The sequence below is a fragment of the Anser brachyrhynchus genome (genome assembly GCF_964034855.1).
Source record: "Anser brachyrhynchus genome assembly, chromosome: 5".
Classification (NCBI taxonomy): Eukaryota; Metazoa; Chordata; class Aves; order Anseriformes; family Anatidae; genus Anser; species Anser brachyrhynchus.
The window spans coordinates 22,483,043-22,509,004 of NC_137699.1; the positions used below are offsets into that span (position 1 = coordinate 22,483,043).

Here is a 25,962-nt window from a genome sequence, read left to right on the forward strand (position 1 = left end):
GTTTCTCCTCCGGTACCTAAAATATTTACAGCTCACGTTCCCATCGACAACTGATTTCCAAGAGGAGATTAGGGATATTTTTTAAGATTACATGTTGTCTGATACCGGTGCTACTTCTGCAAACGGACGGGACTTACTGTGAAAGCTGGGAGGAAGGACTCGTCCCGGGTTGAGGCGTCAGGGAGCCCCCTCAGCCCTGACAGCAGCTGAACCTGGGAGCGATGTCAGGGAAGAGAGGGGGCAATCTGTCCCCCCCTTCCTGCCCTGGGGGGGCTCTGCTGCCCCGATCCTGTCCCCGTCCTGCCCCCCGAGCCCCCCGTGCTCCCCCCACACCGGGTGAAGCCCGGTGGGGCGCCTCGGGCAGCTTTAAGCTTTTATCCGACGGGGCGAACGGGACAGGGGGGGCTCCCCACTGACGGGGGCGGGTGGGGAGCCCGGGCTCGGCGGGCCGAGGCGACGCCGCCCCGTCGCGGGGGCACTCGCCGGCTGCCGGCGGGGGCTGCGGAGTGGGGCCCGGCGCCTGTCGGGACGCGGCCGCCGTGTGGTGGCGGCGGGGCCGGGCCCGGCCCGTCCCGGCTCGGCTCGGCTCGGCCCGTCCCGGCGGAGGGCGCGGCCCGTCCCGCCCCCGCGCCGCGCACAGCGCCAGCAGCCGGAGCGGCGGCACCACCTCGGCGGCGGTGGCGGCGGCGCTGGGCCCGGCTCCCCCCTCGCCCTGCGCGCCTCTCTCACCGCCTTTTCCTGTCTGCATCCTCCCCGGACCTCCGCCCCCCACCCCCCGCCATTTTCACCCGGGAGCGGCAGGGCGGCGGGGACTTCCCTGAAACTTCGCGGGGGAACTCGAGCGGCGCCTCCGGGGCGGCCGCCAAACTTTTCGCCGCGGCGCCCGCCTCTCTCCCCTCCTTCCCCGGGCTCCTCCGTCTCCGTCTCCTCCGGCGGGCAGTTCCCGATGAGCGCCCCTCCGCTGCTCCGGCCGCCCAGCCCGCTGCCGCCGCCGGGGGCTGCTGCTGCCGGCGGCGGCGGCGTCGCCTTCCACCTCCAGATCGGGCTGAGCCGGGAGCCGGTGCTGCTGCTGCAGGACTCCTCGGGGGACTTCAGCCTCGCCCACGTCCGGGAAATGGCTTGCTCCATCGTCGACCAGAAGGTAAGGAGAGAGCCCCGAGGGGAGCCCCCGGGCGCCGCTGGTGGCTGCGAACTTTCCTCTGCCGGCGGGGCTGGGCTCGGCTCCGGGGCACCCGCGGCAACTTCCCGGCGTCTCCTCCTCCTCCTCCGCCGCCGCCTGCCCCGGCTCCTCGCCGGGCCCCCGCTCTGCCTCCGCGGCCCCCGGTGCCGGGCGGGATGCTCGGCGCCCATCTCGGTGGCGCCGCTTGTCGCCGCGCTCAGGGCTGCGGCTCAAAACAGCCCCCCGCCGGGGGCGGGCAGAAACCTGTCAGCCGCGAGGGCGCCTTGCGCCTCGTCCCAGCCTCCGCTGGAAGAGGAAACTTTCCACTCAAAAAAAAAAAAAGAAGAGAAAGAAGGAAAGAGAAAACAACAACCCAACCCCAACAAGGAAAAAAACAGCCTAGCGTCCAGAGCGGCGCGAGCAGCCCCGCGCCCCGCTCCGGGCGGGGGCACCAGCGGGACGGGGCCGGGGGCTCCGGTAGAGGCCGGCGCCGCGGGGAGCCCGGTGCTGGCAGGTGGCCGCCGCGCCGCAGGAGGCCGGGGCGCGCCGCACCGCGGCGGGGTCGCTCTGGGGGAGGCGGGGAGCGGAGGCAGGCAGGCAGGCAGGCAGGGAGGGAGGCAGGGAGGCACTTGCTGCTGCTGCTCCTCTGGGGCCGGAGGCTGGCATCTGCCCCGAGCCTCCGCTGGCCTCGGCCGTTCCCCGCTTCTCTGTGTTAACAGGAGCGATGTGCGTTGAAGTTTTACTCTCCCGGTGGTTCTCGTGCGAGGGACCGAAGGGAGCGTTACAGAAGAAAACAAAACCAAAAAAACCCCAACCAACCGAAAGCCAGATATCCTGGATAGTTACAATGGAAAAAAATATTTTTTGTTTGTTTTTGTTCCTCCCCTTGTTTTCACTGATGTAAAATAACTTCAAACAGGGTATTTTATTTTTTAAAGTTTTAGGTTTGTTCGTAGAGAGCCCGTCACCTGAACTTCACGCAAAAAGTTAGTTTTCCCTATTTTGAAGAGCAACTAATTACATATTTTCAAAAAAGTACGCAATACATATCTTAACTTCTAACTTTTATGTCTCAGTTGCAGGTTGAGGTGCTTGGCTACCTGCTTTGCTAAATTAAATTCTGAAGAAAGACATACTTTTTTTTTTTTTTTAACATCGCCATATTTGCTTTCAGAGCTGGGCCAAAACTTTGTTGCTTGGTCATATACGTCAGGCACAACTTAAATACTTTTAATATTTTGCCATTCATGTGTTATTATGCTAGCAGTAATGGAAACATATCAAGATTGTTGCATGCATTGTTTATGTATTTGTGCTTGAGTAGCTTATTCATTACATGGGTTTACAGTAAGCTTGAGTCTAATCTTTCATACTTCCTAACAATTTCCTAATTTCCTAACAATGTAGTATTGTCTAAAGAAAACTAAATGCGTTGGCTTTTCCTCCAAGAGTCAGGCTTATCTGAGTAAGTACTGACATAAAAATGTCGAGCGCATTAATTTGTTTACTGACAATAAAAAAGAGAAAATCATTTAGCTGCTTTTCTATAGAACACACCTGAACGAGGAACTTTCTTCTAGGCACAGTTTCTCAGAGCTTTAATTACTGCTTTTGCAAGGCTGGTGAGAAGAAAGTGACTCAAAGAAAGGGAAAATTGGAAGAAAGAGAGGGCCTTCTTAAAAAAAAAAAAAAAAAAACACAAAAAAAACCCTAACAACACCACACTTCAAGATACCACATATTTTTTATAAGGTAACTCTTTCTGTGTGTTAGAGATTCATGATTTTTTTTTCTTTCCCTGAAGTTATTTGAAGCACTGCTTGCTCGTGATCTTATGGGAAAGATCGATTTGCTTATCACAGTTAAGCAGGAGACAATACCGTAAAGAATATCTCAGTGAAATCTCACACTATTTCCAAGTTTCCGTGGGTTTGTAAAGTAGGTAGGTGGTGCCTGCCAGGTACCTATTTTGTCCCAAAGTCACTGTTTGGTCTGGACTGTTTAAGCGGTGTATCAAGATGAGAAGAAGTGACTTTGTTTTTTCTCTTTAGCTTTCCTGTTAGACTGCTAATATCAGCTCTGTCTTTGTGGTTATACTGTTAAACATTCAAGCAATCCTCTTGCATGTAACTTTATTTATAGGATTGTGCCAGCTTCCCTTTAGTATCAGTGTCAGATGATCTGTTTATAGAGAGCCTCTCCCATGGTAATGTGGGTATACCTGAGTGAAGATATTTATGACCCTTAGTCTGCACAGATTTATCAGCTAAGTGAACTTAGTGCTTAGCGTGCGGAATTTATATGAAATTGAACTAAGCTTCTCAGAGCGTGCATAGTGGAGCATACGTAAGCTTCAGTGGGGTGTGAATTTGTAGGGTGTGTATGCGTATATGGGTTGATGAATGCATGTGTATGTAAATATGTAGGAAACCACCATACGTAGATACATCTATATGGTGGTTTTATATATAAATAATATATACTGTACATAGGTGTGCACAAATATAAGTTTTGCTATGTATAGTATATGTCTATATTTTGAAATAAGCATTTTTTTTGCATACATTTACACTAGTGGATTTTAAACAGCATCTGAAGTACAAAGGTTAGGCTTGCTACTTTTGGTAGAGAATATAATTGTATTTATTATCTGATACATGGTGTGAAAAATGGAATGAACAAAGAGTCTGTTTTTCTTCCGTTATCCATGAGCCACATTCCTTCAGGAAGAAATTGCATCTATCGTCCTGAGATAGTTATATAGAAATTTTCATAACAATTCTAAAGATGAAATGGTATTTGCTAGTTTCAGGCATAAATCCAAACACATTTAAATTTGTTTAAAGACAACTAAACTACAGTTGGTTCCTTTGAGTCTGTGTTTGTTTGTCTTTCTTAGAATCAGTGATGTGAAAACCTTGAGACTAGTTCATGTGGGGTTACTTGTTCTTTGGCTGAGAGGGAATTTTAACATTTAAAAATGTGGCTAACAAGAAATGAGAATAAACTGAAAAATGTGTGTCAGTGTTTGACCTCTAGGCTGACTCCCCCACAGGATCAGTAGGAGAATATTGTAAAATACAATCTTTGTTTTCTGAAGATAAATAGTTTGAATTATTGCCCTTTTTGGGTTAACTGCACACAGTAGAACCACTTATCCAGGGCAGAGCACACGATGTAGGAGCACAGCATATTTGTAGTTGTCCAGAATGGTCATGTTATCAAAGACTTTTTATTTAAAGTTATTAGCAAAAGAGAAAAGAACTTGCATAAAATTTCCTACACTATTAATACAAAGAGGAAAGTTTATATTTTCTGTTTGCTGAAATTCTTTGTCACCTTCAGTGACTCACATGCAATGTGTTGGGTTACTGTAGTGGCATTGCCAACTTTTGAAAACTTTGAGTTCTTAAGTAAATATGTGCTACAAAGTTGTTTGGCAAAGTTGGTTTTTTTTTTTTTTTTTGAGATCTGCATGGCTGATGGTCTGTGGGTTGCTACCTTATAAGCTTTAGAAACTTGAGACAGTTTGAATATGAACACAGCTAGGCCGGTATAAGTATTCTTCTGTTTTTTGTGTTTTCTCTTAAAACAAACATAGAGGAAACAATTTGATCCAAAATGGAAACAAAATTTGATCATTGGCTGTGCATGTTTCAGACTGTTTATAAAAGTACTGTTGTAGGTGGTTCCCTGGTTTGGTTAATTCTGAAACTTTGCAACAAATAAAAACAGTAATAATAAAAAGTAGGCCATTTCAGGAATGGGGAAGGACAAAAAGAAAAATAAAAGGATGGTTCAAGTGGTATACTGCAAGGGGAATACTGTACCCAGATTCATCTTCACATAAGGTATTCAGTGTTTAAAGTAAGAGAATAGTCAGAAGTCAAACCACAAGCTTTTTATAAAGTATTGTCCTTACGAAGAATTGAAACCAAATATATTTACATTTGGGAGCAGGTACATATCGGATTGTGCTCCTGGTTGACCTTGATAAAGGAAATCCAACTTATTCTGAAATAAATTAAACAGGAAAACAAATGTAAGCTTAGATGTATGGTTGTTGTTTTTTTTTTTTGCCACATCCCTCCCCGGCCAGAATCTTTAAACCTGTGGTCTTAGTGAAGAAAGGAGCTTTTCTGAAGATTGTTTTGAAAATATTCTTAACCTTTTCTGCCAGGGTTTCAAGCAGCCATGAAAAACATATGGATATTGTTTATATGGATGAAGGTTTTTGTTGTTGTTTTTCCCCCTAAGTCTACAAACTCTCTTAAAATAAACAAGGGCCTGATAATAATAAAATAATTTCCTTTGGAGTGGGTCGGGGACTCACAATAAATAGTATACTAGAAAGAAAGAAAGAAAGATTTTTTCCTTCAGGATAGACAGAGGAACTGTGAAAGGTTTTTTCCCACTCTGACCAAAACCTGTATACTGTTGACTCAACACGCGCATGCAGACGTTTCGTATATTCACTACATATTTGGCTGTAGTCACATCCTTTGTATGTTTGGGGACAGTTAGTACAGATGTGTGTTTATCTGTTAAAGCTACATTCTCTAGGAGTTTTTGCCTGATGTACACTGATAACAAAATGTTCAACTTCTTGTGATTTCTCTAAACTGAATGCTTTCTGCCTGCAAAGAAACAAAGTTGTTCAATTTCATTTCAGGAATGTGACGTGCCTTGTCATTATGCATGTAAACATATTTCAAAGTGAAAGTACTTTTCTAATCTCACCCTTATAAACTAAAGTGAGACTTTTGATGTTTGCTGCTCAATCTTTTATTGACTTTACATTTATTATTCTCCACCCTGGAAACTGTAAGTCAGTGTACGCAATGTTAGTTTGTAGATCATTAAAATTACATTTGGAGAATGTGTGAGAAAATGCCAGGAAAAGGATAACTGATGAAAGGGAATCAGTCTGAATTTGTTTAAAGAAACTGTTTTTTTTTTTTTTTTTTAAAGAAATGCTAACTTTGTTATCTAACATGTCAGGGATTTGGATGAGGAAAGTTGGTCTAATGCCACTGAGTTATCTAGACCGTTTGAGAAATTCCTTGCCAAAGATTAAAGGCTATCAAATGAATTCTCATAGAATAAGAAATAAGATCGAGCTTTGGACAGAACACTGGCTTGTAACCAAAGCAGTTGACATTTTCATTTTTAAAGGAATTATAAAAGGAGTTCTGTGTTGCTGTTGTGGTAGTCCTAATGATGCTTCCTCCAGGAAACACATAATTTCCATAATGATTTTAAAAACTATAAGATGAGTAAGCAGATGAGATGCTTCTCATTGCTGATGAGATGAAGCTCAATTGCCAGAGAAAGAACAGAATTTATTCCTGAAGTTGCAGCATTTTCCAGACAGAGGTGCATACGCTGTATGATGTGCTTAGTGAACGTGAAGTACCAGGGGTCGGTCGGTCTGTCTGATACCAGGCTTACTGGGCACGAGCCACATGGGTGACCTGTGAATGCCCAGTACGTCCTGAAGATGCAGAGGATTTACTGTTTATATGCAGGTTATCTGTGTTGTGCAGTATGTATGGTGCATCAGTATGTGCCAAGTCCATGTGCAGACTTTGTCCATGGGTATTTTTCCATGATTTCTGGAAATGCCTCATAAACATCCAAAACTAGTTTTTCTTCTTGTCTAGGCTTTTTTCCCCTGTTGGGAGAAATCTGGCTGTATGGTTACCACGTGTGTTACGCAGTGGTTACCTGCAAGGAAACGAGCAGACTTCTTGAAATCTGCATATTGTTACTTTTAGTTTCTTAATGTTTTCCTGTATATGAATCTATTTTGATTAAAAACTTTTGCCAAATTTACATTAGCTTTTTTTATTATTTTTTTTTAGTGAATCTGCGATAGGAATTATTTTAAGGACGTCCCTGGAATTTTTAATATAGGGCTATGTGTAATTAAAAAATATAGCTTATAAGGCAAAATTAAGTACAGCGAGACCAAGAGTTTAATCATCTGTTTCAAGCAACCTGTGATAAGTACATGCCTTATTTGTAGTTTTTTAATTACTTTTGTACATATCGTAGGTCATCATTGACTTCTTGACTTTGGTGTCTGTTGGACATCTGGCAGGTTTATGTTGACATTATGTAACGTAGCTAGAGTTACGCAGGTGCAATTTAGTATATATATTAAATCTCATCCCAAGTGTTTATCCAAAGCATAGGTGAATTCATTTTAGCTACCCTGTGCAGACTTCTAAATGCTCTGCACCTGTTGGAAAACATCTTGTTTCTGCCTTTCTGATTAATCCTCATCGTACAATGGTCTGGCTGTATTGCCTGGCATCTTCAGCGGGGTCAGTGTAGGCGTTTGACTTGTATTTGGCTCTTGCTGCTCGGAGGAGAGCTGCTCTTTCAAACTGTCTTTTGGAGCTCCTATGTGCTTCTTGCGTGATACCAGCTTATCTGTTTTGGGATGGAACTGACATCTGCCTTAGGGTGTGTTCCAGTAAACAGTACCTGTTTCATTTTCAGCGTCAGACTTGAATATCTTCTACAGAGGTTTGATCGTAGAGGTTCTGCTGGAAAAGCTACTGAGTTTAGCTATCCTGTCTCGTTAGCTCTATAAGTATTTGTGCTATATGAGAATAAAAAACACTCTCCTCTTTGAGATGCCTTTTACGTCATCTTTGACAGTGATTTGGTTTTCCGTGCCTGATACACTCAATGTACAGTGTTGTGTGAGGAGGCTTTCGATGCAGTGCCTTGCTCTGCTTGGCTGGCGGGGCCCTCACCAGGCTCAGCACGGATGCCCTGCATGAACATCACAGTGCTCTGCCTGGACCTCACCTGTGTTTGCATCCTTCTGTCTTTTGGAGTCCCTGTGAACATCCAGGATTTTGGAAACCAAAACAGGTTTCTTTCAAAGGCTTTCTTTTACCTTTCTTTTTCCTAGTAAAGAACTATTAGTAACACTGTGTGATCTCTTGCTTTTTAGGACTTTTTCCTTTTAAATATTCCTATTCATGCAACAATCTGAAATAATGACAAATTTCATGTCACTCAAAAAATAACATGTAGGATTAAAATAACTTGTACACATCTGTTCTTAAATTTTTTAAGTACAAAACCTTGAAGCGTGTGCTTCAAGTCAGCTACTTCATGAGGCACATTTTTTCTTTTAAATCCTCCTCTAGTTTTATCTGCTGGAAAAACATGTAAAAATTTAGAAAGGTAGTATAGTGTATTACGTTATAATCCAGAAATGAATCTGAACATACTACAGGGATATATGCATACTCATGAAGGTAGACATACATTTCAGTGTATAACATTGTGTTTTACTTTCTCTTCCTCCATGAATATGTGGCTTCCTTTAGATTGTTCCTTGTAATTCCGTTTTCTTCTTTAACTGAGGAAAACTTAGTCAAGATGTAAACTTTCACTTCTTGTACCATGGTATAGTGTATTGTCATAGTGTCTCCTTGTAGAGACAGTCAGCTGTCTGCGCCTATGCTGCAGTCAGAATCAGCTCAGAAACTGCAATGACATTAAAGCTAGAACATCACATGTTAATTTGATCAGTACTTTTTTTTTTGGTTAAAGTAGGAAACCTGAATATACTTCATCTAATCTGGATCTTGGCTGCTTCCTAAGAGGAGTAAAGAGTCTTTTTAGAGGCTTTCGTTAGCGGTTAGCATAAAAAGGTCTTTCCACTGTAATTTTAAGCACAAGGTACGTGAACTGAAGGTGCTAACCAGAACCACAGTTGCCAGTTATAAACCTTTATCTTGTATACTTCAAAAGAACCATATCTGAATGTGTCCCGTGCAGTCTGAAAGCATATTCTATTTTTTCCAAGTTTTTTTTTTTTTAAAAAAAAGGTCAACCTTGAGAATACTTTTTTCTTGAGCGTTAGAAATAGCGTTTGTTAGCATCTTGTCAGTCGCAAAAGCTGCGACAGGGAGCAACATTCTGGCTATGAGGCAATTTCTCTAAAATACATTTATCCTTAAAAACAGCAACTTCAGTGGTTCTATTGCTTTATCTTTTTCCTACCACCTATGAAATCCTGTTATGTTAGTCATTTGTTTGTATATATGTCGACCATACTGGTAAAAGCGTACGATAATCTGAGGCTCCAAAAAGTATGTAGCGTATGTCCTTATGCAATTCATGAATGGTAGGCTAGAATCTGTATTCAAACTGAAACAGTCCTGAAAACCCTGTAGAATCCATGGGCCACAGAGGGTTGTTTATATGATCTAAACTTCTTAAATAGTGGTGTTGATCCATGGGATGACAGTGTGTGGGATGAAGGAAACTCAACTGATAAGGAAGACAGTATGGTTTATTGACACAGTTTCCAGTCTGGTAAAATCAAACAATTTGGAAAACAAATATTTGTCTCTATACCTAGAAACATATGTCTAGTCTGTCTTTAACCCATGTTTATGATCTGATCATGCGTTTTGTTTTCATGCAGACTGAATCTTACCCAGAGAATGGCACAGTTTCAAACCTATCAACTAATGCCAGTGTTTAACTGATCATCCAACGTAAACCTCCTCCTCCTTCCTTCCATTTGATTTATGTTATTTGGCAAGTATCACAGTACCTTGGGGGTTCTGCGTGGTGAACAGGTTCTTGGAGGGAACTACATAAGCACTTCAAGGGGAGTTACACAGGTGATAAAGCTCAATTTTTAGCTAGTGACAGAGGGTGAAACAAAGGACAGTGACTGCAAATTAGGGTTTGAAAGAGTGGAGGACTAGAGCAGGTACCCAGAAAGAATGTGGAAACATCATCCTTCACTTTTGGACTTGGGTAAACAAAACCTTGCGTTGGAGATAGTCCTGCTGTAAGTGGGAAGTCAGACCAGGTGACTCCTGAAGGCTGCAATGTTTCTGTGGTTTTGAGAGTGTGCAGCTCACCACAATCAATAATTAAACGAATATTCAAATTAAAGTGGCAGCATTCCCCCGCCACAGCTGAAGACACAGATAAAGTTTATTAAGGAGCTGGCCCAGCTTATATGTGGCTTAATAAGTCTGCTTTTTTTTTTTCTTCTTCATGCTTTGTGCTGTATCTGTGGTTTCTTGCTTGTCTGAATGGAATATTCAAAAACTAAAAACATAAATTCTGATAGTAGTATGCTTATAAGACAGTAACAGGTAATAAGGATCTTTGAGAATATAGCTATTAAGGAGGTACATTAAGGCAGTCACCGTGCTGTTTTGTATCACCTAGTTTATTTAAAAAGGGAAGCATAGCGCAAAATGGGAAGTTGTGGCTGATAGTTAAATATACATACAAAAGACGAGGTAGAAAGCAGCTGGAAAAATATTTCTAACAGTGCTTTTGAATCTTTAAGCTTGCGTGTGTACCCTTGTTGTATTGATCCCTCATAGATGCTATGTAGCCTTATTAGATTAGTAGATTAGTATATGATAGAGCCTTATTATATGCTGTATTGTACACAGGATAAAGTTCCTGCCATCTGTACTTTGCAGTCAAGGTGTACTAGACAGCTGGTTAAAACACCACATCTTAGACCACATGGAATGATGTCTCAACATTAAAAGCCACAGCTTATCAGCAGTATCTCTGAAGACAGCCCTGAGAGAAATTCATCGTAGGCTGTCAGCGAAAGCACAGAAGTTCCTCATGGAAAACTGTGATTAGCAGAAATGGTTGGCAAAATGTCAGCCTTTTCAAAATGAAATAAAGACCTGAAATCTTACAGGTTAGAAACAACAACAAAGCCCGACAGTGTTATGTAGGGGAGGGTCCTGCTTGGGTTATCTGTCCTCATGGGGTGGTGAAGGTTGTCTGTGCAGAGATGAAAGGAAGGAATGATAGAATGAAATAATACACCCATCTGCTGCAAAGATTGTTTAAGTGGAACAATGTGTAATTTTTCAAGAATGAAAGAGATTATTCCGCTTGGAAAGTGAATGAGGACATGCTTGGTTTATCTGTCTTTGCAGGGAGGACATGTACGTGTTAGAGATGTTCCACAGGAAAAAGATGCATTATTTAGACACTACCTTGCTATTCAGGCTTAGAAGTGAAGTCAAAACTAAAGCTACTGAGTACTTTTTTTGTGTAACTTGTTCCTTTTTCCACCTTTCTTCATATTTCCTATGCTTCGTTACGGGCTCTTATCGAATGGTCACACTAAAGTTAATATCCTGGACTGATAGACAGCTATTGAGTAAACTAAGGGCGTACAGTCTAAGCTAAAATTTGGCTGCTGATAGTTTAATGTATTTTAAGCATGCTATGCGTTCACGGATTTCACATAACGGTATGTGCAATTATATACTTAAATGTAAGAATATTAATATTTTGGTAACATTCAATGCAGCATACAGTTCATATTTCAAACTGTGGTCACGTAATTTTGTTTAATATCCTGGCTTACCCAGAAATAAGTTCTTGATGCTGTTACAAAAGAAAAAAAAATGTCACTTTTACTGAGTTGGGTAAGTTTAATTTTTGGATATAACCTAGGTAAGAGAATAAGGATGAACCCCCTTTGAAGAGTAAACTGTGAAACAAGAATTTCTAAACTTTTTAAAGCTACTGAAAATCATTTGTTTCTTAGGTGGCCTAAGAGCAAAAAACTTCACAGATTCAGCTTAAAAAGCCTGCAAGTGTTTGTTTCTATATTTGAGAGGTAAATAAACAATATGTAAAAACTTGTTAGGATGTGCGTTTGGAGATGCCTCTCAAAAAGATTTGAGGGAAATACACCCTCAAGACTCTCCCTAAAATAGTGGGTGTGTCTCATTCTCATCCGGTGTTGATGAATGAACCTACATGTTTCCTTTAATTTAGGAAGCTTCTTTTTTTGCTATTAGAGGAAAAAAATGGTAACATTAATAATCAAAAACCTGATTTCTTATTTAGTAGTGCAAAAGGGAGGTTCTGAAAACAACAAAAATCATTATGTAATGAGAAAAGCTTTGACTTGCCCTTTGTGAAACCTAATTTCCATCTTTTAAATAGGAGTGCCTCAAAATCTTTCACTGGTGTGGCATGATCATCGCACCCTTTTTTCCCCAGTGTGTTTCAGTCAAAAATGAACATTGTTTGAATGTCACTTACATGAGTACCGATACACAATGGGATGAGATGAGTGTTTTTTAAAAAACAGAGTCTGAACCTCATGATAATTACAAATACACTTATGATGTCTTTGGACCTAGACAGCTTTAGTTTTCTAATTTAGAGCTTTTTAATTGATCTAAATTCGTTATTGACCATACTTTGACTAGGTGGCTTCCCAAAGTCTCTTGCAACGTCAATGATTCTGCAGTTCCATGTGGTGAAAATTGAAAAAAGCTTCTTCTATTATTAAGTACAACTTACATTCTCTGCTTAGCATAGATTCACTCCTCCTTTGGGATTTCTTAGGTGGTAACAACAAGGACCACAGCTTGCAGATTCACATCAGAGTCTTTCATCTACTTTATATTGATCTTCCATTAAGCTGCAAATAGTGGCAGTCTGCCTTGTGTGCTTTATTTTATTATGTCATTTCATTCTTCTTTCTCCTTTGGAAGGAAAATGGTATTTTTTCACTTAATCGTGGTTATTTCATTCAAATGTATGGATGCTTCTAAAATTTTATCTTCTAATTCTCAAGGGAAAAGCTAGAAATAAAATTGCTGTTAAGTAAGTTATTTGTATGTTCTTGCTTGTGTTTTAATATAACATGAGGAGGACAAAAAGTTAAACAAAAGAGTAAAAAAATAAGTAATCTTTTATTTGTGAGATAATTCCATTCCCAGAGGTTACTGTAGTGTTCTGTACTGCTTTCCATTTTTGGTATTTACAAATGCAAAAGCAAAAATTTTCCTGTTTAGTAAGTCAGAGCTTCTGTTTAACTATATGTACTAAGAACAATCTTTTCAAGCAATCTAATTCAAGCATGATTCAGTTTCTCATTCATTTTTCTTCATTTTTTTTTTTTTAATTTCACAAATAAGTGATTAGAATAATTGCTCAGTTTGTTAATGTTTGGGTGCTCAGAACATGGTTTCTCTTTTGAATGGAATGGTACACCTATAACACTTAGTATGCGTTTAACTTTTCCTGTACTTGTTATCCGATCCACTTTAGGGCACAGCTGCTCTGAAAGGTCAGTGAGGGAGGGAATGGGAACAAATGACAGGCTGACAGAGTGGGTGCTGTTGAAGGAAACTAGATCTTGGTTTTCTGTCTCTAAGACTTTACATGTTTATTCTTCTGTCACCTCTGAAATATTTTTTTTTCTATTGTCTGGATTCAGTTGCATTTGATGGAAGACTAGAAAGATCAAAGAATATTGAAGTTCTTATATTTTTCAGGGACCAACATCTGGGTAGAATAAGAAGCCAAGTAACCTGACTGAAGGTAGGCTGTCTGTGAGCTCGTGTGTTATTAAATTGCAGAGAATTCATGTTGGAGAGAGATAGTTCGGCTGGTGTACAGAACAATAGAGTACTCCCACTTATTTTTAATTCTCTTATTTTATAAAGTGATAGTTTTGTATTTTGTGCAGTGTTATTTATATATGAGGACAACTGTACACATATATACATTATACACTTATACACTTGGACTGTTGTGGATATTGTGGAAAAAAATCACGTATACTGAAATTCACAGGGAAACTCAGATATGTAAAATACTAACTAGGTTGATTCTTCTGTATTTCTTCTAAGAAATTAATTGAATTGTTTTTGAAATACAATGTTTAAGTGAGTATGTTTTTTTTCTTTTAGATTGCATTCTGGAATTCATTTTCTCTTATTGCTTGGAAAATGGGGTTTACATAATGGGAATGTAGGCAGATGCAGGGCTATAACACTGAAAAAGGAACCTTCCAATATTCATGCAGAAGAATATTCATAGTGAAAGATTCAATTTCTGTTCTTGCAAATTCATGTCATTGAGATACTGTGACAACTTTTTTTTTTTAATCACACAGTAATGAGTAGATGAAGGAAAACTGCAAGCAGATGTTTTTCTGGAAACTAGGTACTGAAGGTGCCTAGTGACTTCAGAGGGGGAAGCTGGACAGTAAGTGAAGGGCAGCTAATTGAAAACATATACAAGTTATCTGTGTACAATGTATTATGGTCTGAATATACATGTATTTTGTTTTGAAATCCTTACAATAACGAAAACATGGTCTGAAGCATGTGCTGCAGTTGCTGTATTCTTTTACCTGAATGGTCATTAGTATAAAACACTTATGTTAATGAAAACAGAAAATTTAGGTTCTTAAAGATCACTGGTGCATGTTTTTTCAAAGTTAGTGTGACTTTTCAGAGTAGTCAATCAAAATGACTAATGACAGTACCCTCTAAAACATTTTGATTGAGGTAAACAATATTGCCTAAATAAAGATGGGCAATTACATTATGTCAGATTGCTAAAACAAATTGCCAATGACTTCCTACTATTTTCCTAAATTTGCATTGCATAACATTGCTTTATGCAGACTGGCTAAATGTTGTTAGGGAGAGAACAAGGGGCAGAAAATGGTTGAAGTACATGTGGAAAACATTTTGGAGTGTATTAAAAGTGTGTAACTTGCAGCTGATGTTATACGGAGATTGTAAAAGCTGTATTCACATTGGTTTCGTCTGTGCTAGACTTGTAATCCTTCCCAACTTAAGATGCAGAGGGGGTTCTCTGGCTGTCCTCCTGGAGGCCTGGTGATGTGGGCTGTGCTCTAAGAGGATCCTTGTGCACCTTGGAGCACTCCTGCCTGGCGGTATGGATTGGCCATAATGTCTGTTACCCTAAAGCAGCTCAATGAAAAAGGGACTGCTAGCATTGAGAGAATGAATTTGAGATGTCTCAGCCTGAAAAATGAAGCTGCTTTGCTGTCTTTTGCTTTTGGAACATTTGGCTTTTGGAACTTTTCACTAACATCCAAAACTGTATAGAAGACCCAGCAGAATCAATTTGTTATGGTTAGAGGAAACATTTTAAAATCCTTTCTAGAAACTTTATTTGATAAAGGAAAAATAAGCACAACTATATTTCTGTCCTTCTTGTGCTTTATTTGCTCATGGAAGTTTGTTAAAAATGCAAAAAGTAAGGACATCAGTTTTATTTTTTACATTTTTACAAGTCTGTCTACACTTCTAGATGCCAGTTTTAGCCTAATGATATAGCTGCAACAAAGTTTAGTTGTTGTTAGCAGTTCCACCTTGTTGCTTAGTTTGTTTTTAATAGTACAGTTTCATTTGTGTTGATGCCAAATACTTAAAAAAAAAAAAAAAAAAAAAAAAAACTTAAGAAAAATCCTTATACTTCTTAAGACATCACAGAATCACACTATCATGTTGAGATTGGACATGACTTTAGCTGACATATCATCTTTTGAGATGAGATTTTTTTTTATGATTGCTAGTTGAAGATATTTGCCTCTTCCATTGGCTAGATGCTCTTTCATGTAGTAAAAGATAAGACATGCCAAGAAAAATGTCCTGTATGACATAGTCTTAAACTCCAGTGGGAGGAGGACCCTCAGATGATGCTGTCCTTAAAAAAGTAAAAAAAAAAAAAAAAATAAAGCAAAAAAAACCAGCAAACAAACAAACTTTAACATTTAACCTGTAGGCCTAATTTGTTCCTAATACTTTAGCATTCAGAAGAAAATATGCCTGCGGGAAGAGGGTTTGGCTAGTGATGTGTTAGATATGAACTCAGAAAAATGTCGTTATAAAAGAATGATATAAGCATGAATATATTTCTGTCTTCCTAGTATGTACTGATATGCACTGTAGCATCTGTCAGCTGGAACTATTCTAAGGTGAGAGAGAGAGATTTACGGTGTTGTGTGGAATTGAACTTTATTATATGATGGAAAATCAGCTTTGATCGTACAGAAAATAAATCTAAAAAGTAAACCATGTTTTTTGGTTTCGATTTTTAAATATTAAAAGTTCTGATGAAAGTCAAAATTTCCTGGATGTTTTTTGTGTTAATGTATATCAACAAATATTTTTTACCATCAAACTAAGAGTTTTTTTTGCAGACCTCAGTAACTCAGTAGTGCAAGAGATTTGTGCCTTTTTTTTTTTTAACAAGTCCAATGCAATGTCTTCCACTTGGACACCAAGTATTGCTTTCTCAGGTTGTAAAATCTTAAACATCTGAAATTTTCTGTGATAGCAGTGCTTTTTCTTCACAAGTCTATGCAAAGAAGTAGAGACTTCTCCAAACATCACAACTGTAAAGATCTTTTGTAGATGCAGCATTTACCATGCCAGTTTGGGTGGAATGTTCTTTTTTCCTTTTAACTTGGAAACAAATGTTCAGAGAGAAAGAGTTTGTCAGTTGGCCCATGTGTTGAATAAATCAAATAGATTACAGAGTCAGTGATAACCCTCCCTGGCTCCCCCAGCCCCACTCAATGAACTAACCAAATAACCTTTCATACTTGGCAGGTAAATGAAGCAAAGGCCAAAATTGAGATGGAATCATCTGACTTCACGAGCTATGAACTGCCAAGCGGTACTTAATAGATTTCTGGAGGTACCTGTTTCCATGCAAAAACTCTCATTTGTGTAATTTGGTTTGCCAGTCTGCCACTGAGTATGGGATTAAGAACTTTGTTTAACAAGCCTATGTGAATAAGCTAACATAATAGTTGTCCTCCAGACATGAGCTTGCATCTATTTCTTTAATGATTCTTTTAGAGGTGGCATGAGATGTCAAGAAATGTTTTTTAGAGCAGTATCAGTTTTCCTACCATTATTCCTGATCTTTTCAAACTTTGCATTCATTCATATTCAGCATGTAACCCCTGAATCCTTTTCTGAAAAGTGTTAGTTAACTGGTTGTTCTCCATGCTTACTTTTCCCAAACCATGTCTCCAGTAACACATGCCTCTAAAACTTCATCCTCTTTTCTTCAGGTTGCTTCTCTGTTTTTTTTGGAGATGTTTTTGAATTTCAGCCCTGTGTCTCATGCATGTGCTGTCTGTCTCAGTTTCATATAGTAATGAAAATTTTGTAAGATTTTTTTATTATCCAGATAATCAATGACATCATTATAAAGAAGTTGACTGAGACCAGGCTCCCCTTTGGAACGTGCCCTTCTCATCCTCCTTCCGCATGTCCATGCTTTCTGACAGTGCTAAGCCCTCCTTGGGTCTGGGTCTAGTTATCCAATCAGTTTTGTCTTCATTTTAAGACAATTTCAGCCAAGTAATACCAATTTTGCTTTGAAGAATGTCTAATAATTAATAGACAATACCTTTAGGATGAAAGTTTAGCTGACCAGTCTATAATTCCCACACTCCTTTCTTTTCCCCTGATTTTTATGTCTAATAGGCTTTCATTCAAGTCCTTCCTTTACTGCATTCATCCACGAGTTTTCAAATGCAATTTGAAAATGCCAGAATTGCTTTGAATTATTTTAAAATACACTAGATGAAGTTTTTTAGAGTTGGTCTTTGTTGAAAACATTAGTGTGAGTACTCTGATTTCTTTTTGTCCAGTCTGGGTTAGTCATCTTTGTTCTCTGGTGGTGTTTTTAATGAAGTTTGATGAAAAAAAGCATTTGAAAGTTCAACGTGTTTCATATCATTGATCTCCGCAACATGTAGCAGGCAAACTCTTTTGTTGTGTGTCTTAAGACTACAATTGTAGTGAAATTATTACTTGTTATTGTTGACACTTTTTACTAATGCAGTCTCTTGTGCTTTAAGTTTCTACTTCTGAAAGCTTTCATGATTGAGGTCAATCAAAAACACATGATTTGCCCAGTTCAGAATTTTTGTATTCTTTCTCTTCTGCCTGTTTTGTTACTTTTTAATGAACTGCCAGTTTGGGTTCGGAGACCTTTTGCAACTTTGAGATTACTGAGGTCTGCAGGGCCATTGCTTTCATTTTGTTCTTCTCCTTCCTGTCTTTGCTGAGGAATATGAATCTTACCATGCTGTGGTTGCTCTTAGTCAAAGAGCTTTTCACCTTCTTATTCCCAGTATTTTCCTTTGTATTGGTTGTGTTTAGAATTTGAAGAGCCTTTTACTACTTTCTTCACCTTCCAAAAATATTTACCAATGCATTCCAAGAACTTGAGGGACAATTTTGTGCCTTAGTGACTAGTATAATTCAAAAAGAAAAGGAACGGGATTTTTTGTGCAGTCTGTTACAGTTCTAGTAGTAGATGTTTACATTGCATATTTGTCACCTGTGGGAAGTTTGCACCAGGTGTCAGTCTTAGGTGTGTACCACGTCTGTGAGTTATGCAGAGCAGACTTCTGTGCAGACAGACTTGTGTGCGTGCACAGGGAGCATACGGCTCGGAGGGCATTGAGAAGATGCATTTTCTTTCTGGGGTAGATACTTCTGTCTGCCTTGCAAATGAGGTGCTCCTGTGCAGGAGTTCAGCTTTGGTTCCACTGAAGGGGAAGCTGTGCTGAATGTACCAGTGATGTATTTCAGTGTGTTGTGCATCCACCCCAACAGTGGATGCAGGGCACATTTTTACCTGAAGAAATACCTTCAGTACACCAAGCAACTAATCTAGATGTGTGAGTTTGGGTCCTGCTGTACGTCTTCCACAAATCCCTATGAGATCAAAGTTCTGTGCTTTGAATTACTCTGCCGGCTATTTAAAAAAACTTATACAGCTAATTTTTAATAGTCATGTAAGCCATTTTACAAGCTAATTAAGTCTTAATTGCCCATTAAAACATCCACATCCTTTAGTTTATTCTCCGGTGTATTAACAATGTATTAAGCTGTTTCGTGAGCTCTCCAAACTGTTTTCCTCCTGTAATGTTACTGTGAGTAAGCCATCTCTCTGTCCTTAGGATTTTGTACATGTTGCTGTGTGTTTAATCTTTACTGTGGAGTTTTGTCAGTACCTCCTCACTTTGTTAAATGGTGATGAGCCAGCAATGTCCCCTCACTGCAAAAAAGGCTGGTAGTATCCTGGGCTGCATTAGGAGGAGTGTTGTCAACAGGTCAAGCAGGTGATCCTTCCCCTCTGTTCAGCACTGTGAGGCCATACAAGTTCTGTGCTCCTCAATACAAGAGAGACCTGGAGCTACTGCAGAGAATCCAATGAAGAGCCACTAAGATGATTAAGGGACTGGAGCATCTTTCCCCCGAGGAAAGGTTGAGAAAGCCAGAGCTGTTTGGAATAGAATACTTCAGCTGGATGGACCTTCAAAGATCAACTAGACCAACTACCTGACTGCTTCAGGGCCAACCAAAAGTTAAATCATTGAGAGCATTATCCAAATGCCTCTTCAATGTGGGCAGGCACGGGACATCAACCACCTCTCTGAAGCGTGTTCCAGTGTTTGACCACCCTCAGCTTGCAAAACAGAAGGCTCAGGTTCATCTTATCAATGTATATAAATTGATAATAACAAATTGAACAGAAGATTAAAAGAAGAAGGAGCCTACTTTGATACGTTTTTCCACTACTAGTGTATTTGCTGTCAAATTTTGATTATTTGGGTTACATATGATGTGAAGGATTCCTGTGTGGTTTCAAAGTACTAGCCAGGTCCTGGGCTTCCAAATGCAAATGGGATCCAGCGCAGTCAGACCAGGAAGGCTGCAGGCAGCAATTGCATGGAAAAAGCTAAATGGTCATTGGAGACTTCCTTGATTAGCAGTGTTACTAAAAGTGAACAGCATGTTGGCAACTGTTGCCCATGTTTCTAGGTAATGATCAACTAATCTTTGTTAAATACAAGAAGGGAAATTCACGGAATTTACTCTACATCTTCAAGTATGTGCCAGTTTGTAGTAGAGCTAGGTAGGTGAGCTACTATTGCTAGTACAAATACTAATTTCAGCTAGAAGCTGTAGAAGCAAGAACATGATTTGGAAGGGGTTATTCAACTTTGTGAATATTTGTTATCTTTTTCTTTGGGGGGAAGAATAAATATGAATTATCTCTTTCCAACACTTTACCTGTATTTATTTTCACATTTCTACTACCATGTGTGCAGACTGACTTATGTCCCAGAGTTTCAGAGTGTTTGTCTTCCACCCACTGCTTTCTGAAACTACAGTAACGTGCCTCAGCTGTCTCTGCTTCTGTCAAATCCATAACTAATGACAAAATGGTGCTTTAAAAATTAATCAGACTGTTTCTGGGGGGAATGAATACGTGATCTGCATGTAATGATTTTATCCAGAGAATAGAAGAATATTCAAAATGTAAGTGAATAGTATGTAAAAAAGCATAAAGCTTAGAAATGCGTGCTCTGCTGTATTTTTGTTAAAAGTTCTTACAGTGAATCAGTTCATTCTCCAACCATTTTTAAAATGTATTGCTACAAGTGAATCACAGATCTGACGGCATCTTGGGTGTAGTTATGTTGAAGCCATCAACTATGTCTTATAAATTCAAATGATGAATTTAAATGTGTTTATAAAGTTATGTTGCAGTATAACTTCAAAAATGAAATTTTCTCGTCTTCCATTTTCCACTTTCCTGGCCCCACTTCAAGATTTAAAAGTTACAGATGTACTTTACTTTCTTACATATTAGATTGTTACTGGTAGAAAATAAATGAGCTGTTTATCGTGCATTACTTTTACTACTGAATATATGTTACAGTTTTTAAACCCTCACTGTGGCCTTGCTGACCCCTTTCTTTTTTTAAAGAAAAATAAAAAGCTATGTTTTAACCCTAATTGATCAAGAAAATATTAATCAAGAAAAAAGTCTAAAAATGTAAGAAAGATGAAGATGATGAACATTGTATGAACTTATATTTGTCCATGTAAGTTTCCACTACATTATGGATGTGAGTGAAACTATGGATCATCTAAAAGACTAGATTAGTAGATTAACTTTCCTGCTTCAAGTGGAAATCAGTTGTAGTCTGTACCAAAAATAACTAAACATAAAAATATGTGAATTTTGCTTAGTTTTTGCAATGGTAGTTTCTACAAACTGTATAAAGAGGTCTCTTTCTTTCTTTCTTTCTCTCTCGTAAACATAATTAGGACTTACTAGCAAAAATCCATAGGTAGATCTGGAAAATATATATGTATATGAAAATATTTTTTTCTATAAGTATATATATATATAAAAAGGTGACCCTTCCTAACCAAAATCAAAAAGTGTAATTTTTAGTAACCTATTGATTTCTATACCATATGAAGAAGTTTGTGTGATGACTTCTAACCCATCAATAATATTCTCTGTGTGAATTGTTAAGTAAACAAGGCAATGGTTTGGGAATAATACAACTTGACATCTACATTCTGAAATTGTCAAATGCTTCTCTTTGTGATCCTGAGTGGTCTCACTTTCCTCAATTTCTGACAAAAGTTAGAAAAGCATAGCCATGATTTTTATGGAGTTATTTATGAAGTCTCCAACTTGAGCAAGTCTTGATGGTTTAAGTTTAGCATTAAAGCAGAAAGTACAGTGATACTGCACGTTAGAAGAGATACTGCATTTCAGTTAAAAATAAAGAATTAAGTTGTCAGTATTTGTGAGGTTACCTTTTCAAAGGTTGGAAAATACTTCTGATTTAAATCAATGAGATGGAATGGTTTGCCAGAGTCTTCTGATCCAACTTGATTGGCGTGTCTAAAAATGTGCAGAAAATTGCAGTGCTTTAACAGGGCAAATTGGTTCGTGTTTCAATATATGGGACACTTACAGTTATAGTAGTGGAATGTAAATTTAAGACTGTCATGTTATTTGCTCTCATAATAGTAAATGTTTGAACAAAAAAAAACATACTCTGAAGTTGTCTTCAGCTCTAGCATTTCCTTTTTATGATATTAAGTATGCATGAATGCCTGTGAAAAAGAGCTGCAGCTGAAGAGGTGTGCTTTTGCTCATCATATACTAAACCTAATTTGGTCTGTCTTTGCCTCATGAAATGTGGAGGGAATCTGAACTAGGGTTCTAATCATTTCTGATTGCACCCTTTTTTTTTTTTTCTCTCTCCAATTAAAAAAAGAATTACAACTTGCCGTGACCTTCTTGGAGTAATAGTGAAGCAGAAGCTGTGCAGCCATGGAAGGAGAAATCAGTCAGTTGAGTGACTGATACAGTTGAAATAGGTAAATTACAGGAAAAAGTAGGGAGCTGGATGGGGAAAAATAGCCAGGAACGTATTAAGTTTGGGGAATTCCTTAATGTTGTAATGGAGAAGAAGGGCAATTTTTAAACTAGAGAAATACAGATCTAGTTTTGATGTAGGTTTTTGGAGCTTATTGGTTTGTTTACATTGTAATGTTTACGAAGAAGGGATTGTAGAAGAAAAATTATGGAACAAAATTAAAGGTTCACTTTATTAAATCAGTTTAGGTCAAGAAATGTTTAAAATTCAAACTGTGGAGCAGCATAGCAAAAGAATATCAGTTGCATTTTTACTCATAACTTTTAAAAAATACGTAATTGTAAATTGTAATTTTACTTTACAAGACTAAATATTGTTTGAGGGAATATACAAGATATAATTAAACTCAGAAATAATATGCTAAGAACTGTGTAAGAAAATGCTGCATGTAATTTTTAGTTCAGAATGTATATTGTATTTTAATCTTCATTGCACAGAAAGCAAATTTGGTTTAGGCTGATTTAGAAAATGCTGTACTTCTAGTTTAGTTACAGTTTGAAGCTGTAAAACAAAACCTTTCAGTGGTTTGACTGTATGTCTTAAGTACATCATTATTTTTAGAACAATTCTTTTACTGATCATAAACAAGGTAACTAACTTCCTTATTGCTCTATGTAACTGACGCAGATTTTCTACATTTCTGTCAGGATGAGGACGGTCTCCTGCGTTCCTTAAAATAAGTTAAGCAACAATAAAATAAATACTTGAAACCGGATGGAAGTAGTCATTTAGATCTGATCTCCAGGACTGGAGAAATAGTTGTCCATGAACTTTTTAATTTGCTACGCACTCCCAATGTTTGGCTGTCCTGTGTTTGTTTTTCCATCAGTTGTATGCTGTGCTTGCACGTGCATGCTTCTTGCACAGCTCCTTGAATGTCAGCCAGCACTTGAGGGCACTTCAGCTTGTGTATCCACAAAAGGAATCTGTTTTCTGGGGAACCTGATGTGTTTCTTCCACCCTTAGGTTTCTTTCCAAGGAAGACCAGTGGTTCTTTCTGAGATGAAAATGGTACATAGACAAGCAGTTGTAGGCGACATAAGCAACTTGGGAGTAAGCTTTTACTAGTTGCTGCCTGTCCTCATATAGCTGCAAGACAACCATTGGAAGAAACACATTTTCAGAGTTTGGCTCCATTGCTAACAAATCATCATCTTTCCCCAGAATCTGAAGAATGACCAGGGTTTTTTTTGAAGGAAACCTCTGGAACAAGAGCATATGGAATTTACCGACTGAAATCAAGAATGAAGAAATGTAGGCTTTATTTTTTAAAGAAAAATGGCTTTTTTTTTTAATCTAATGCTGAGAGATTCTATTAAATGTACAAACTGAGATTGACCTTGACAAAAGTAGAAACCACAATTAGGGTGGAGCTGTAAAACTGTCTATGCAATCACTGTATCTGGAACCACCTAAATGCCATGTCTGAATTCACTTGCAATAATAGAGCAGGAAATCATGTTTGTACTGTTCACCACACATCATCACACCCTGACGTGATGCATCTAGTAGATCCGAAGCCAATGAGTCCATGCTAGCTCTTCCATGGGTAAATAAAGCGTTTCCCATTTTTTGTTTTCTAATGATTTCAATGGGTAACATGTCTTTAGAAGAAGAGTATCACATACCTCTGTACTCAATTAAACTGAAACTTAGAATGTGTCCGGGACAATACATCTGCATTTGAACTCGGGCTGTAGTTTCAGGGTGGAACTGGGTTTGAGTAGTGAAGGAGTCAGTTGCCAGCAGGAAATCTTCATTTGTTGCAAATGTTGAAGCATTATGTGATGAATGAGACAAGAAAGTGGAAAAGGAGAAGGAATAATGGTACAGTTTTAAAGTTGGATGCTATCTTGGGGGTGTGTATTCATCTGCACACCTGCTGCTAAATTGTTTTGTGGAGCAAGTCAAGTAACTTCTCACTAGTACTGCACCGTCACCGTCTGTGTATCAATCTCAGACCACTGAGACCTGGCTTGAAGTAGCGTAGGAACTTACAGCTGCAACTACACCAAGAGCTTCATCCAAAATGAACTGAACACTGTGGAACAGATTTTTTGGGGGTGTAGGAAAGGGATAAAAGGGAGGAAACTACTCTGGCTTTATATTCTCAATTACCCTTCATCATTATAACTTGTAGCGCCGTGAAGGCCTTTTCTGATACTGTTCATTCTGTGGCTCTAGCCACAGCCCCTCTTTATATTTTGGAACATAGAGGATGTGCCACCTTCATTTCTGGCTTTGCATAATAAGTATTGGCCACGTGTAATGGGAAATACTTTGTAGAAAATAAAAAACAACAACAACATTCATGGAAGTTCAAAGTGGACAAAGACAACAGCTTTCTGTTTAATATTCCTTTGATTAGGTTCCTGATCATTCGAACAGAGCTAATAATAATTCTTGTTTCACATGACTTTTGGAAAGATTAATGTAGTATAGCAATGAGTATCATAGAAAAATAACCGAGAAAATTTATTAAAACATTAATTAAAAAAAATATATCAGTGTATTGAAATAAGTTGCTCTGTGCTGTATCTGAAGAGTAAGGAGGAGAACCATTGAGACCCAGGTATGGAATGCTGGGGTCAGAAGCATGACAAGTGTACCAACTATCAGTATTATGTGCCTGCAAAGCAGATGAGGTTTTCACAGGTAGCCTTAATTTTGGCACTCCAGAATTTTAAAACGTCTGCAAACTTAAAAATCTTGGTGTATGTTCAGATCTATAATACACTGTTTTAAAAACGTACAAGAAGGATGGAAATTACGTATACTGATGTTTGTGTGCTTCATTATTAGGCTTGGAAACCCTCCTTAAAAGTTTTGCCAATTGACCTAATAAAGCAGACAGGTATATTTAATGTTTCTGTTTTCATCTTGCATCTTGTCATGTCATTACATTCAATAATGACATATTGCATGTTTAGAAAATACCTGTAAACACTTCACATATTGAAATATTCTCAGATGGTGCTGTAATTAAATAGTTTTGTCAAAATGGTTTTGTATATATAGTTCAGGTGATCCAAATTCCTGTTTCTGTTTTCATGGGTCACATCTTGAAGAGTATAGCAGAAGAATCACTGCCAGAACAAAGATTTTGCTATTGAATCATAAATATTTTGTAATTTTTTTACATTTTTGTGTGAATCATTCACATTCAGGAATTGTTTTAATTTGCACGAAGATCCTCCAAGTTAAAATATATTGTATGCATTAGATTTAAGAGAACTAATATATTAAATGCATTTTATATATGGGAACTAATTGCATATGGTAACTAATGCTAATGAGCTGCCTAGTAAATTGAATTCAACCCCATAATCTCACATCAAGTCCATTCATCACTCTTCCAACCCAATGAGCTGGAATTTAATGGTGCAATTAACTTGACTTCTTCTAGGCAACTAAATGTGTTGTCCCTTCTGCAAATATGTGCAGGACTTGAAGTTTCTCTACTTTGGATCCCCTGAGGCAAGTACTTTCTGTACAGGGCAAAAAGCTTGAAAAATCACCTGCCTCATGAAGGACACACAATGTGCATGCCATTACTGACATTCTTCTACTTTAAAAAAACAAACAAACAAAAAAAACAACACAAAAACCAACCACTTCTGCATTATAAATCCTATTTTTTTCGATTGTATAAAATACTATTTTTTATCTCCCTCCCCTCCCCCCATTTCCATTTGCTTCAATCAGT

The 25,962-nt window shown here is 38.7% G+C and overlaps 1 protein-coding gene across 6 annotated transcripts in view; it reads left to right on the forward strand.

Annotated features, from left to right (window-relative positions):
- The first annotated feature begins 423 nt into the window (after positions 1-423).
- The window catches only part of PRKD1 (protein kinase D1), a 131,566-nt gene continuing 106,027 nt past the window's right edge, over positions 424-25,962 (forward strand). The window contains exons 1-5 of one of the 6 annotated variants that reach the window (XM_080592748.1): positions 1,029-1,141; positions 13,489-13,534; positions 14,112-14,203; positions 15,903-15,950; positions 16,588-16,675. In XM_080592748.1, coding sequence (XP_080448874.1) covers positions 16,592-16,675 — 84 coding nt within the window. In that variant the 5' untranslated portion in view covers positions 1,029-1,141; positions 13,489-13,534; positions 14,112-14,203; positions 15,903-15,950; positions 16,588-16,591. Of the gene's footprint in view, positions 1,142-13,488; positions 13,535-14,111; positions 14,204-15,902; positions 15,951-16,587; positions 16,676-25,962 lie in introns of all 6 variants that reach the window. The other 5 variants (XM_080592749.1, XM_080592750.1, XM_080592751.1 and 2 more) reach the window with 5 other exon arrangements.